The 16024-nt window shown below is 40.8% G+C and overlaps 1 protein-coding gene across 1 annotated transcript in view; it reads right to left on the reverse strand.

The window, feature by feature from the left end:
• Positions 1-234: 234 nt before the first annotated feature.
• nell2a (neural EGFL like 2a) overlaps positions 235-16024 on the reverse strand; it is an 82047-nt gene continuing 66257 nt past the window's right edge. Inside the window, exons 16-20 of the mRNA XM_079346857.1 lie at positions 12399-12539; positions 11033-11226; positions 6468-6644; positions 3186-3410; positions 235-1027 (exon numbers count right to left, since the gene is read on the reverse strand). Coding sequence (XP_079202983.1) covers positions 986-1027; positions 3186-3410; positions 6468-6644; positions 11033-11226; positions 12399-12539 — 779 coding nt within the window. The 3' untranslated portion in view covers positions 235-985. The remainder of the gene's footprint in view (positions 1028-3185; positions 3411-6467; positions 6645-11032; positions 11227-12398; positions 12540-16024) is intronic.

Raw genomic sequence — 16024 nt, forward strand, 5'->3', positions numbered from 1 at the left:
ATTCAAAGGCTGCACTGCATTGCAAACTGTATGATAATGGTGCATCGACAAAACAACACAATGATATGATTCAATAATGGAAAAAAAATCACACAGTAGTATGTTCAGATCTGCAGCCGGATTCTTGTATGGCACTGCAATCGCTAAGGTACATGTAGGTTTGACCAGTGATCTGGCAGGTTTGTATTATTGAAAAAACAAAGCATGCAGATAAACGACGCCCGCTGACAACACTTAAATGTAAATGGAAATACTTTATTTCACTATTACACAATAACAAGCTTGGAAAGGAAAATTACAAAAAAGAGAAATGGAACAAAATTCTACAAAGCACCACATAATATAGACGACTCATAAATGTGGCAACTGAATCTTATGCTAACTGCCTTTACTCTATCTAAAGAATCATTATCATCATTATCATCACTGAGAATTTAGAAATCAGCAAAAATATTTGGACATCAAGCACAGTCATGCCAGTAATAGTAATATCTTACAGATTCATGTAGTGATGTTTCGGAGTGGGGGAGCTGTGATCCTTCAAGGGTCACTTTTAAGAGGTGAGACAGAAGAAAGAGAGAGTGGGTTTGAGGGAACTGTAGTTCCATCATCTGTTTGGTATGACATATGTTTGCATTTGGTATAAAGAGGAGTTGAGGAGGCAGACGCAGGTCACAAATTATTCGCAGAAGCACTCGTAATGCTAAAAGAGGTATCAGATGGGTGGGGTTTACTTTTACAAGTTACAGTAAGAGCTAAAAATCAGCAGAAAGTACCTGAAAGTGATATTTATACAGTTTTCTGTATGTTATTCTATGAATTTTCCTGATTTGTAACCCCCCATCCATCTGCATCAGCAGGCTAAAACCCAACAATGCAAACAGTTTCTGACCAGCGCCTGTAAGGAGGAGAGTGAGGAGACATGGGGGTGTTGTTACTTTTTTACATGGAGAACACTGTACAGGTGCCTTCAGATCTGCCAGGACTAAAGGCACATGGGGTCCACTGAGCAACAGATGTGTCCATTCTGGAAAGGAGAGAAAAAAGAGAATGGATTATCATCACATTAAGACCTCACCGAAACTCTTTTTGAAGCTCTACTGATAATGTTTTTCAAGTGGTGGCAGTGCTGCAGCGGACGGACTCTGTTTGGCATTTAGAATTCTACTGGGTGTCATTTCGGCACCAACTGATCCAAGATGGGGACAGTCTTCTGAGAATACAAATGTAAATGCTCTCTGAGTCATTTCACTTTAAGCTTAGGGGACTGATAAACTTTAAAGGTGTGCGGGTCCAGCACCGTTGGAGCTAAATCACCTCTATCACACCAGAGAGCCAGGAAACGTATTGCAGCACACTGGTTAAAAAAGTTAAATTCCAAAATGTGTTTGAATTCTTTTTGAATCTTTGATAGAAAGCATGGAGAATATTTATCAGTCCGTCCACAGAGAACTGCTGCGAACATTCCCAGTCAGACATGCTGAAAGAAAATACCTCATTCTAAAAGACTTAGGCGAGGGAGTCGGTCTTGGTGGATTAGCACTAAAGCTGAAGCAACAATTTATATGCATAGTTGGTAATGAAGTGGATATATGCCTGCATAGTTTAATTTCTCAGTTGTTGTTCTTTGTCACAAGTCTTAAAACAAAAAGTGTTTAGAGCAGCTTTTTTCCATCTGAGTAACTATAAGTAATTACACAACACTTATGAATAGACCAGTGGTTCTCAACTGGTGGGTTGAGACCCAAAAGGGGGTCGTAGAGCCGTTTTCAGTGAGAGGTGAAAGTGTGTCTGGAAAAGTAAGTATACCAAACAGTGTATGAAATACTTTTAAAACATGTTGATTTTATTCTGTCTCCTTGTTCTGTCATATGTTTTGTACCATCATATATAAACTACACCATATTCTATTAAACAAATCACATTGGTTGAGAAATATCACAACTGTGGATCGCAATTTCTTATTAAGGTGTTGGTGGTGGGTCCTGACGCTTGACCAGTTGATAACCCCTTGGATAGACTATCTGAGGTAAGTACAGTATAATGTGTGAAAACACGGCTGTTGTTTGCACAGGTCACAGGACAGGAGGTCTAACTGATGTTTCATCCCAGTTCCTCTTAACTCTTTTAACTCACATTTTAAGATCTTGTTTTCAGAAACTGAATAGGTCTACAATATTGGGAATGCATTTATTGTGTCCTGCCAACATTTTGATGAAAATATTTATAAGACTTTCACGTGAATACATGAAACACAAAGCAACAGCCTTCAGCTAGCTAGCTAGCTTTGCTCAAATAAATAAATTTGTTCAAAAGGCAATTCGGCTTTACCGTCTCCCCTGTTGTTTGCTTGGGAGACTGGTAACAGGGCTACACTTATTCCAATCGAGTAATTCAGTTAACATGGAGTTTTAATGAAGGCGATAACATGTTATTTAGTTGTTGGTATATAAATGTAGGCTACATTCTGGCACAGCCAGGTTAGCGGCTTCCCTGTGTTTCCATTCTTGATGCTAATCTAACCTAACTAGCTGCTGCTTGTAGTGTCATATATTGCAGACAGATTTGTAAGAACTGTTCATTTTTCTTATGCAACTCTCTGCAAGAAAGTGTTGCAGAGAATGTTAAACTTTAAAGAATTCACAGACTATCAGCTGTACTGGCTTTGATAAATATAAATGTAAAAAAAACCAATCAATGACACCCTTTAATATCAAATACAGATATGCGTAAACAAAGCTCTCAAATGTATTATATAATGACGTGTTGTATTTGTAACACCATTGTTAACGTTTGTTAAATCACAAAATACTTGTGCTTTTTCCTGGGAGCAGTATATATTATTTAGTGTGATGAATTCACTTTATTAGTCACCTTCTGTTTCTGCTTTCAAATCAAGGGGAAACTCGTGTTTTTTTATGTGCATTCATAACAGCTTACATTAACACTTGCAGACATATTTACCACAACATGTAATAAATACAAGCATGAGGTGTTGAAGAAGCACAAGTGCCTTCACAATACTAAGTCTGCACTGTACCAAAGTGTACAGCTTTTTTCCCCCTGACAGAGCACAAAGGGTTTGCAATTTCCAAACCATTTTTCTTTGGTGTCTTGTCATCCTCTGAACCCTGCAAAAGAGTAATTTACTATTTGGAGGCTGCTGGCGGGTTTTGGCACCTTACCTTGCACTGGCACAGGGTGCACTCGGTGCCGTGTTTAATCCAGGAGGACCCGCTGAAGCGTGAGATGTTGTGCTCGTCCGTGCACGTCTTGGTGATGTCGTTGCGGATAGTGTCAGCCTGGCAGGGATCGGTGACACAGCGGGGACAGCACTCGCCCTCGGGCACCACGGTAAACTCGCAGTCCACGGGTGGGCAGGGCAGAGGCCAGCAGTCCACCTGCCCCTGCTGAGGAGGGGGAGGAGGAGAAATATGATTTTAGAGAAGATACAGGGGTAAAGAAGTTCAAAATAATCCTTGCAAAGGCACATTTTCCAGGCTCGAAACAAGTTATTCATGCAGATATTTCTCCTGACACTGTGTATTTGCATGCTACAGGGAGTGACTCCCCTTGATGACAAAAAAGCTGTTAAGGTACTTAGAAAATACAGATGAGCAGCACAATCTTCCAACACAGTCAGCAGTTTTTATTTAAGACTGTGGAGGTAAATGCTTCAGCTTTTTAATTGACTTGTTCTTGTCCCCCTCTTTTATTGTCGTTCTCTTTTTAATCTCTAACTTTCAGGACACAAAGCCTTATTGGATTTCTCTGGCTTTCATTTTCTATTAGCCTCAGCAAACAGCAGATTTTTTTTATCGTCTACTCATTCTTCCTTTAGTTTGCTGTATCAATCTGACACTGACCCGCTTAAGTTTATGTTGTCCTCCCGTCTGCGTCGCATCTACTTGGGAAATTAAATATGGGCTCAGACTGCATATGTTTAACACACACCGAAGGTATACGTACACACATAAAGTTACCAGAGGCTCGATGCAAGAGTCCCACCGGGGATATTTAATATCACTGAGAATCGTCTGGCTCAGCATTTCAGGGGTATGTTGTAGTAAATTACTCTGGCTATAAAGAACAGGCTCATGCCGGCTAATGCCTACTCTCTGCCTTCGTGCAGAGTGTAAACATTTGGAGTGGGACATCCCCCCCCCCCCCCCCCCCCCCGAGTGGGAATCTTTGCCTTTAGCCTTTGGGAAGTTTTGAACGTTTTGAACGTATCCATCCCAAGCTGCGATAAGGGACTCTGTCATCTGTCTGTTTATGCAGATGTGTTCTATGATCACAAAGAAAGAGTACATCTTTTATTTGCCTTCTTCACACAGAGCAGTGTGAAGAGGAGATGAGATCAACCTTAAACGGAAGCCAACCGTTCATTTCTCTTAGTGGTATTTCAGTGAGTTATCATTTCAATCTGGCTTTGCATTCAGATTTCATGCTATCTCACAGCAATTTAATCTTTTTGCTTTTACGCGGACAGATGTAAGGGACTGCATGTCACATAATGCCTCCAGGAGATTAAAACCAGTGACATTTATCTTTGCCCGGGAATTAGCCTGCAGCAATCATGCTTTTTCTTTTATGTGCTTTGACCTGCAGCACAACCTATGGCTGAGGATAATCCATGCTTTTTTTTTTGTTGATCTTCTGCAGTCCAAGAAGATAGCGAATCACAAGTGGCTGATGTGTGCACACCCAGCGAGGGCCACACTCTTGATTTCAGATGATTGCACGGGTTACAGGGAGAGAGGAGGATTCACATCTCGGCCTTGGGAGAATGTCTCGCCCATCTGGCTGCTGTCACTGTGTATTTTAAGGCCCCCGCTGAGCCTGGACAGCCATGGCTCTGCTAAGTGTTGCAGCATTCAAGGTTCATTTCACGTCCCTGTCACGCTACTGGAGCCTCTGTACAGTGTCTCTCAGCAGCTGCACCCCTCCTCACCCTTTCAAGTGCTGCTCTTTGTACTGGGAGACTGGTGGTCCTTTGCCTTTCTTGAAACGTCTCTGCATCTTTCATTGACATTGTTTTATGTCTGTCTGTGTGTATGTGTGGAAGCATGAAAGCACAAGAATGTCTTGCTGTGTTGAATGATCTGCCTTCTTCTCCAACATGAGTCCAAGTGTGTTTACATGTGTATATATGTTTCTGCCAGTGTTTGTTTGCTGTATATATATATGTGTGTGTGTGTGTGTGTGTGTGTGTGTGCTTGGTGTGCTCTGGGATCTCCAATGTGTTCGTGTCTGTTTGTGTCAACATCTATAAGTGCCGACAGCCTCAAAAAGAGTGAAGCCAAGCAGACCCATTTTCAGCCAACTGTGCCGCCCTGCTGCCTCTCAGCGGAGTGCTGATTTTCAAACTCTCCCATAATGGCTCACTGTAAGAAATCCAAAAAGCAGCCCTAAGGTCCGGGCATCAGGACGGCATTACAATGGAAGAAGGAGAGGAGGGGAGTGGAAATGGCATTGCTGTTTTTACTTAGACCATAAATCTGTCACACTGGAACCAACGTATATTAGCTACAAGTAGAGCTGATCCCTAAAAGCAAAAAAAAAAGGTGGTAAGGAAGAAAAATGAGTTGTAAAGTGCTCGTCTTGGATCCACATCGAGGATGATTTGTGAGTCACTGAACAGACGGAGTGACACTGGTGTGGGTGTGTAGCACAGCTGAGTGTGGGTGAGAAGAGACGCTAGGGGAGAATGTAAAGCATGACATTTACATTTAATATGCATGGTGCTGTGTGGGGAGAGGGGGAAACACAAATAGGATTTATTGTTTTTTGCACGTTTATAGAGAAGACACTCATGAGATGCCTCCCTGTTGTTTGAGCAGCAGAACAGCGAGAAACTGGGGAAAGGTCGACAATGCAGAATATAAATAAAACGGTGTGTATGTGTCACTGTGAAAGATTTATGCAGGGGACGCAATGTGATTTTGTTTTGTATGAGGGATAGGATTGCATGTAGAGGACACTCGACATACGTGCTACAAAAACTAATCAATCAACACAAGAATGCACTCTGCGCAACTTTCCAAAGCACACAAAGAGTATGAAACCCTCCCACACATATTTTCTCCAACCTTGAACATCTCCTTCAGTAAAATGTATAATTCTGTCACAGCATCCTTGAATCCTTTAAAATCTCACTAATCGCTCCCTTCCTTCTTTCTTTCAGGGCATGAAAAGCAATCTTCATTTGCTCCTCTCCTATTCACCTCTTAATCACTCCTCGTCTCTTGTCACAAAACTTGTCTCCTTGACTTTTTCCACAGAGCACATCTCATTCATGAGCATTTCCATGGAGACCGGAGTTTTTGTTACATGCCTTGTGTGGGCACAGCATTGAATGCACATGTTGTTTAAACTGTCACTGTAAGCAGCTCTGGGTAAAAGAAGCATTTACGAAATTGTACCCAATGTACTACGATGTACAGTGTTCATCTGTCTATACTTACCAGGCACTGACACTGCTGGCAGTTCTCCACCCACGTGTCCCCGCTGCCGTAGGTGAGCAGGCCGTTCTGGTGCAGGCACTGGCTGCTCAGACGGGGGTCGCACTCGGGGCAGCAGAAGAGGTCAGCGTTGGGGTTGTCGCAGTCACAAACCATCCTGCGACACATCACCTGGCCAGCCTGAGCCGGGAACACAAACCACACATCACATGAGGACAATACAAAAACCTGAAATGAATATACAGGCATGCACAGACAAAGGCCATTAGCCTGACAGGCTCATTAAGCATGAAGATAATAAATGTTAAATTAATGGCTGCATATAATGGCCTAAGCAAATGTTTAGAAGCTGCAGTGTGTGGTTATTCAGTCCCAGCTTCAAATCCACATGTGTTTTATACATTTTACGTAATCCAAAGATGTCCTTCTCTTCAGGACTTTCTTTTCATCAGTGCATCGTTTAAAGGAGTGCTAGTTGGGCGTTACGTTTTCTCGTTGATTTAAGGAAGTTGTTTTATTCACTTTTGTCACACGTCTTTGTCACAAACTTCTCTCACCTCCAGTAGAGTCACTTTAATTTCAAACTGCAGAGGTCAGGAAGGAAATGAATTAAGAATTTTTGTATTGGAGATACAATGTCTGTGGGTAAAATGAACAATAAAAACACATTCATCATTGATCAACACAAGCTTGAACTATGTTCATAACTTGTTTCGATTTTTTTTTTTTGCTCTGAAATGTGTGAGTAGATGTTGTTTTCTCTCTTCTGTTTTATGTTTTTTTTAATATCTATGGGGGGAGCCAAATCATTACTTTGGTATGATACAGCGAAGGCTTTGAATGATGTCTTTTTTAACTTTTCTGACAAACAAAAGTCAAGTAATTACCTTGAGGTATCTGAGGTATTTTGAAGAAAGAGATGATAATTAATCAGACGAAAGAGACGGGACTAAAATGTAAGGGCTGACATCCTCTAAATCTTTGATGCATTTTAATTACAATGATTATCTCTTCAATGTTAAATTCTTTGACAAACTTTTAATGATCTGTTTTTTTATTCATCACCCCTGTCACTACTTTAGCCAAGACATTTAACCATCCACCTTCCATGGAGACATCTTCCCTGTCTTGTATGTGTCGCTGGATCATTGTGGGGATGGCCTGCTGCTATGGACCTACAACTGCTAGCTATTATCATTATTATAAATATTAAAGTGAATCTAAGAGCTACAATTATTAATGTCAGCCTTACATCTATTATGGTCTTTATTAATATTAAAGTGAATCTAAGAGCCGCTCAACTTCAACCTCTATTATTCACATAATAAGTCCTCCTTGTTTCAACCTTATTACAGTTACTAATGTTAATATTAGACTGATTAGTCTACTATTATATTTTGTTTTCTCTGCTTATTCTACACATATGTTTGACATTTCTAACAACATTCTAGATATGACCCTATCTTATATTCACTGTTTGTTTCTATCCATCTCCGTCTTTCTGCATCTCCCTCTATTCCTCCCTCTCAGCCCGACACAGTTTCAGCAGATGGCTGTTCGACATGAGTCTGGTTCTGCTCCAGGTTTCTGCCTCTTAAAGGCAGTATCTTCCATGCCACTGTTATGTAACTAAATGTTTCCATGTGCTGATCTCATGATGGATCAATGTTGGATTTTGTAAATTATTATATAAAAATAATAAAATGCAACCAGGCTTTCTTGGTTAAAATACATGCTATTCGTGACCGTATATTTTGTTATAATTGAAGCTAGCTACATATATCCACCGTATATATGCAGTATATAGGGCTGCAGTAGCTCAGTCTGTAGGGACCTAGGTTGGGAACTGGAGGGTCATTGGTTCAAGTCCCAGTGAGTAGTCTGGAGTCCTTTGCCTATGTGTGAGAAGCATGTCTCTCAACAACTGAGTGTAAACCACAATTTCTCTCTGGGATTAATAAATATGAACAAAAAAACCCAACATGTTTTTGTGATAAAAATAAAACAAAAACAGATAATTAAACCTTTATTTAACCGAGCAGGTTCTTCAATGTTCACATTTTAATTCCTCACCTGCATAGTTTCTTTATAGCGGCCTCATTTAGGATTCTGAACCACTCTCATTTCTAGACAGTACGTCTATGTTTAGAGTATCTGCAAATTGATTTCTTCTTTTCTGCCAATCAAATCAAAGCACTTTAATTTCTTAAATGTTTTAGGAATTAGAGACCCCGCTGGCAGATGCACGCGGTAAACCTCACCCATCTGCTGCTCCCTGCAGAGTGAAACAATGAACTATTTGCATATTGCATGACCTCAGTCTGGCCACCTCCCAGGCAGTGTCTCCCCTGTGTTGTTTGACCTTGGTTCTCCTCCCATCAGTTAGCCTGCAGCTCTCCATCTAATATCCAGCTGTGTCCACCCACCTCCAAAACAATAACATGTTTACTCCTTTGCTCCGTCTGACGCTCGATGCCACTAATTTTGACAGGCAGCCCCTCAATCTCTCAAATCAATTAATACGAGTCATTTAATTAGAGAGTCATTTCTGCCCTGGTCCTTTGTAATCAAATGAATAATTTGCTGTTTGATCATTCACTACCGACACTAATCCACCATAATCACCTTCCACTACCGCCAGACACTTGGCATTAGGTTGAGTGAAACGCTGAATTGCCAAGTATGACTGGTCCGTGACCTCATCATCGTCAAGAAAAATGTGTTTGGGATAATGGACTGAGTTTTCCGGATCAAGTATTCCCAGATGTCTCGTATCTGTTGTCAAAAATCAATCAAAACAACGACATCAAAAGCTTGAGTCACTTCAGTAGACCTTTAAATATCACTGCATACAGCTCACACACTTTAGTTAAATTGCCCATCACAAAGGCATCACCGTCATTTTCGTCCACACTGTCGAATCAGTTGCCCCCCAGTGGTTCAATCTCCCCTCACATTTTCTCTCCTAACTTAGTCCAGACCTTATCCTACACTATTCACTATTTTAGATTTTGTGGAAGAAGAGTGACAGATCAGGATGGTGTTTCATTTGGAGCTGAATTTGGCTAGTCTTGCTGAAATGAAGCCTACCATTATGTTCCAATATTTCTGAAAATGACTTGGCCCGGAGGGGTCACTGAGGCCTGTTATATCAGAGAGCGACAGAGTGAAATTTTCCATTGTTTCATTGTAATTACAAACCCTACCAGAGGCGAGCGTAGAAGAAACCTTGCTTGCTCGTTAACAAAAAAACCTTTCAAGTTTCAAACGATGCATGAATGACACAAACAGCCCTATTTTCAAAAAGAATACCGGTAGTTGTTTTTTTTTGCAAAATAAATAATTGAGCTTATGAGTAAATGAACAGCCAAAAGGGGATAGTTTTCAGTTTTCAATGTGCAACAAACCCCTTCTAACTCCTTCTTGATTCTTTTTCTTAAAGCTCCTGTGAGATCATTTCAGCATGTGTCGAATCAGGCACTCCATGATGGAAAATGCAGTATCTCTTGTTTGCCTGCTGATTTTGTAAATGTGCAAGCAGTGTTTTCTGATTCTCCTCATGTTTCTTTTTCACGCTCTGACTAGGAATCATAGTCTGGAAAATGTCAACACGTGTTGTTTCTGATACCTACCCATAACAGCAGCATTACAAATTATTAATTAGAAATTATCTATCTTGTTGTTGATGCCGGTTTTTTTTAAAACTATTGTCAGTATTAATTTCAGCTTCATTTCAGTTTCATAACCTGTTAAAAACTCCTCACTGCAGCTTTTTACCTGAAATCAACCTCCAGGATATAGCTTCATTATCAATCTTTAAACGCAACCCTTCAATCTTATCTGCTTCATTCAGTGGCTCCTTTTAACCATTTCTCCATTTAGTCATCTTACATTGTATGACTTGAATGTTTTTCCAAATATAATAAAAGAACAAACACCTTTGGACATATGTTTTAAATATCATTTAAAGGTAAAAATATGGCCAAGAAGTTTGAACTTGAAGATGCTCTGTATCAACTCACGTTAAGTAATTATCTTGCAAATCTCATGGTAACAGGTGGATGGCATATATCTGATATGTTAGCTCTGCTGTATGCTACCTAAGATTTATTATGGAATAATGTCCCTGACACCCCGTTTGTTAGACCAGGACTTTCAAATATAATCAAATAAAACATTACTAAATAAATGGCAATAGATTAGCCTCAGATTTTTTTTTTTTATAAAACTTAATTTTCATGTAAATTTTTTCAGTCATAAATAATGCTGTCATTGCTTTATAAAACCTAAGGAGGAGAGAGATAATTTAAACAGACTACAACAGTCACAGACCAAATGGGTTGCAGCGACAATAAGAGGGAACTTTATTATAGCCTTCCTATCTGTAATGCTGGGCACATTCCTCCTTTTTTTCCTTCCTCAGTCTCTTATCTTTTTTTATCATGTCATTCTTTCCACGTCTGTCTTCGTCTTAATCACCCATCCATCTACCTTTCTTCTCTCTTTTCTGTTTATTTCTCCTCGCTTTGTTTCTTTGCTCTCGATGTCCATCTGCCTCAGTTTCTCACCTGACAGGAGCACACTGAGCACCGATCGCTGTCCAGCACCCAGATCTGCCCGCTGTGCTTGACCTTGTTGTCATGGATACAGTCTCCCGTGCAGTTGTGCCCGTGGGGGCATCGGCAGTCATAGCCTCCGTCCAAGTTGAAGCACACTGTGTCGTTGGCACAGGTGTTCCTCCCCGTCTTGCATTCATTAATATCTACAGGGAGCACAGAAAAGATGACATCATGCATATGCTCAGGGAAGGTTACACAGTTTCTGCATGACTCTTTGAAATCAGATTTTTTTTTTCTCCCCCTAATTACAAGCTCAAAACCTTTATGTATGTGACACAGTGTCAAGGTAAAAGAAGCATGTTCTGTTACAGAGCGGCTCAAAGTGCAACAATGTAACAATAAGAAAACACATTTTTGTCCTCCTGAGGAGAAAATGACACGCTCTCTGCAGCCAGAAAAATGGAAACACAATCGTCTCAGACTTTCCAATGAGGCTCTGAGGTGTAACGAGACAGATTGTGAAAAACATAAAGTACACAACGGTAATGTAACCCAGAAACCTACTTCTGGTCAAATTATAACTTTTCTTTGTGAAACCCAGACAGGTTGGGCCTTCTGAAAGTGCCTTAATGTGTTTTTTTTCTACCTCTTCCAGCTCTAACTGACAGCTAAGATGGGGTCAACGAGTGGAGCAGCCCAGACACTATTGTTACAGGCAACGCTTCCATGTTTCTGTAGATTGAGGGTTTCTATTTTGACAGCTGACACTTTACCTGGCAGGCTGTATCAGAGAGAATGTTCCAGAAGATGAACAAGCGGCAGATCAGCAAAGTGACATTTTGGGAAGAAAACAGACTGACGATGACGCACCAAGCCAATGAAACTGTTACATGCACAAGTGGAAGAAAACATCTTTTAAAACAAACATGTTCAGTGTGTTTCTGATGAGTGGTGATTGCTTGTGTAAAAGGATGCATTCAATAGCACTTAATCTCTAAATCCTGAAGCTGGGGACCCAAGGGAAGGACCCTAAAAAGAGGGAACAGACTATGATTGAAATATAAGGAATTAATAACGAATGGCTTGTTTCACTAAAGGGACTTTATGGAGCCATAAGAGCCGAAATAAAGAACAATATTCTGTTAATGTTGTACACGCATGTAAAAAATGTGATCACCACCAAAATATATGAAACTAAATGACCTTTTCAAAGCACTGAATGTCTTAATGTGCTTTTTCTTAAAAAACATTTACTTAAAAACAATGCTCACTCATCCAATCTGAAAGCTTCACGAGAACCCAACTGTAACTTCTCCACCCTGTTTTTCATATCTGTGCACAGAGAGAGAAAAATAATATATAGTGGCCAACTCACCTATACATGATTCCCCGTTGGCAGAAAACAAGCCGTTGTCATGGTAGCCATCGCGACACTCACAGTGGTACCAGCCGGGCAAGTTGACACAAGTGGATTTACTATCACACTCAACAAAGCCGTCCGCACACTCATCAATATCTGCAGAGAAGAGAAGAGCAATTAAACATCCACCCACAGTCACTGTGGTGTTGGTGTAAGAATGTTCTTTACTGCGAATGCTCTATTGAGCTCAGTAGGCATTTTCAGAATTGACTGATTTATAATTGATATGACAACGTGTTGAGGATTTGAGTAAATCTCGCCTGTAGGCTTTATTGATCAGGAAAAGTTGCATATCCAGAGACGGACATGTATCAATAAAAGAGAGTAGGGGATGAATGGATGCAACATAACAAGCCTTTTCTTTTAAGAGGTTTTAACAACTATTTCTTTTGAAATGTCAGTATATATCTCGCAGTCTGATCTTCCGACACACAATTAAATAGATAAATAATTGAACTTTGCTTGACACGTGAGTTTCTCTGCACAAGGTGACGTGAAAAGAAGCTCTGCAAAGGGCTTTGACGCACGCATCAATGGCAGCCTGTGGGCGGCTGCCAATAGATGTTTGTTCTCACAGAGCTCCACTTAGAAATATCCTTGAATCTGACCCTTCCTTCTGCTCTTGTCTTGAACAAAAGACTCCGATTTCTCGCTGTGACTTTCTCCTCCCTGTATTACCTGTTTTTCTCCCCGTCACTCTCTATAAGGCTTCTTTTTAAGCAACATCTCTGTTTCTCTTGCTTCTCTTTCAGTTTACAACATGCGAACATTCGACCTTGGATTTCAAACAACAAACTTTTCCATAAACATAAGCCTTGAACAAATCCAATAGAAATATTTTTTCAGATATTTCAGCTAACATTTAATTAAACTATGAGCCAGGAAAAAAAGACTGTTATGACACAGTAGGGCTTAATATGTTAGGTCCAGACACGCACCGTGATTTAATGAGTCTGCATTGCCACTGATGGCTTTTTCACGATTGTGCATGATGCATGATGCTCTGCACTCATTATGAAAATGGCAGTGTGCTGTGTGTGACCTTCTCCTCCTCTGCCTGCAATAGTATCCCCCATAGAGCGACAGACAGCCGGGCTCACGGTCCCCCACCGCCCAGTCAGTAATGGGATTAAGATCTATTGGCTAATGAGCCCTCAGCCTTTTAATAGAATTTCTGCAGCAGATTAACCGTTGATCAAATGTCCCGCAGATTAGGGCGTTATCTATTTAAAAATTCCCCACATCTGTCTAAGACGCAGGGTTGCTAAAAATACAATCAAAATACAGCATATTGCCCCTTTTTTTGGTTTCTCATATTACTGTCTTTTCCAGTATTGGAATATTTTAAAGCAAAATCTCACATTTCACTAATTGCACAAGTTTGCTGTGTGCAAATCACCTCATTTTCACCTCATTTTAAGACAGCAATACTGGGTTAAAAGACCCTGCTTAAAAATCAGGAGTCTAATACAAATAGCATAACAGGTCTGACTTTGAAACATCATATGAATTCTCCCCTCTCCTGAGAGGGAAATATCCAGGGCTCTTTGTTGCCTGTGAATCTCAGCATGATAAAAGAACAGAAAGCTTTTAAAGGGAAAATCTGGATGAGGTGTATCGCCAGTTTTTTTAAAATATTTTTTAAATCTGATGAATTTGTTTCAATCCTCCTCCCCTCCTCAATAAGGCTGCATGAAATAGTTCAAAGTACAGCAGAGCCGTCAGATACTATTTATAACAGACACTGAAGCTGAAGTGTGTCTAAAAATATGCAAATGGTTTATTTTCATCCGGTTTTATTCAACCATTTAAAAAAAAAAAGAAGCTTGACTGTCTGGCTATAACAACAGAGGGTTACACCTTCAACAAAAGATTTTCGCTTTCATGTGAGCCAAACCTGTCAGCTACAATTACAGCACGACGCTTCTCAGCCTGCTGTCAGATCAACTTTTTTAAAACGCAGCCGTGCTTTAGGACGGTGACGCTCAATGTTGTCTCACCTTGGGCTTGACAGGATTGAACGTGTGAGGTACGGCGAGGATACAACATGATCACAAAGAGCCTTCTCTTTTATCATCTTGCGTTAATGACAATGGAGGATCGTTGTAATTAAATCATCAACAGTGTCGCTCAGACATTGGGCGCTGCCTGGAAGCCTCTCTGCTAAGTCAGGAGGCTTTTGTTGAATCAGAGATGTGCACGGTGCGTTGTATTCACTTGATACTCTCTTCATTTTTCCTGTCTCCGGCTGAGAAAAAAAATGAAACATATCAACAAAAGATAGTACATGAAGAGGTGAAAGGCCGGAGAAGGAGAGCTGCTGTAGACTGCTGACTGGAAACTGACGGAGAAACACGGACACAAAGAGAGGAGGATAAGGAGGAGCTGAATGAGCAGGGAAACAGATGTAAGAGGAGGACGGAGACAAAGAGGAGTAAGAGGGAGAAATGGAATAAATGAAGGAGGAAAAAATAAGTGAAAGAGGGGATAAAGAGACTGCAGTTATCCTTACTCGTTATCTTGAGTGGCAGCCTGGAAACAAGGGCTCTATTAAGGCAGCACTCGCTGGGCAAAGTACTGTAGGGAAGAAGTGGACAGACTTTCCTCTGCACCCTCCTGGGCTTGTTATGCCACTCTGCCATTATACATCCTCTCCTTTATCTTGATCCTCTCCCTTCACCTTTCCAAATCACTTTGTCACTTTTCGGGCACCTTTCCTCATCCCTGCTGTTTGCTTTCTCTCAGAGCAGAAAAAGTTGAAAGTTTAGCCCGACATGCCCTCGTCTCTTTATCCTTCTTTTCGTTGTCTCCTGCCAACCTCTTCACATTGTCCTTGGATCCAACTCGGATCCTAGATAGGTGCAGCTCTTTTCCTTCTCCTTCTCCTACTCCTGTCGCTTGCCTCCCAAAGTCTTTCCTCATTGCCTGTGACTGACAGAAAGTCCCCAGGGTTGGGATTCAGCTCTGCTCTGTTGGATCCCACCACGCAAAAAAAAACCCAGTTACTGCTGCCACATTTACAGTACATCTCCTGCACAGTAACCTAATTCAAACGGATTTCCATTCCCGTAGAGGTCGACCTGATAATCCTGATAGGCTTCAGGAAGAATCATTCAGAAATATCTGTGGATTACGGTTGCACTTTTCCTTCAGATGCCATTTGAAAGATAAGTGGATTTCACATTTGTCACGTCAGATTACGTTCACCATGACGGCTGGGAAAAGGCTGCACAACCTTTAAGTCAATATTAATGTGTACAGAGCATTTATTGACATGTTGGTGACACATCGATAAGGTTTTGTATCGCTGCTCTTTTACGTACAGTAAAGTGTAATGGAGTGGTTGTCACTGGTCCTCAGTCTTCATTAAGCCAAAGAGCCAACACAAATAATCAATCATCATAGAACCCGAGGCAAATTGAGTTACACGCTGGGTTCCTGAAGATGAAACAGACACTGTAGCCCAAATCCATATCTGCAAGCAATTGAGAGGGAAAGTGGATGAGCAATCATGGTAAATTGGAAACAAGCCTTGTGAACAATCAGTAGCTGTAAGCGCAAACACAATGCAATCACTCTGT

The sequence above is a fragment of the Symphodus melops genome (assembly GCF_947650265.1).
Source record: "Symphodus melops genome assembly, chromosome: 6".
Classification (NCBI taxonomy): domain Eukaryota; kingdom Metazoa; phylum Chordata; class Actinopteri; order Labriformes; family Labridae; genus Symphodus; species Symphodus melops.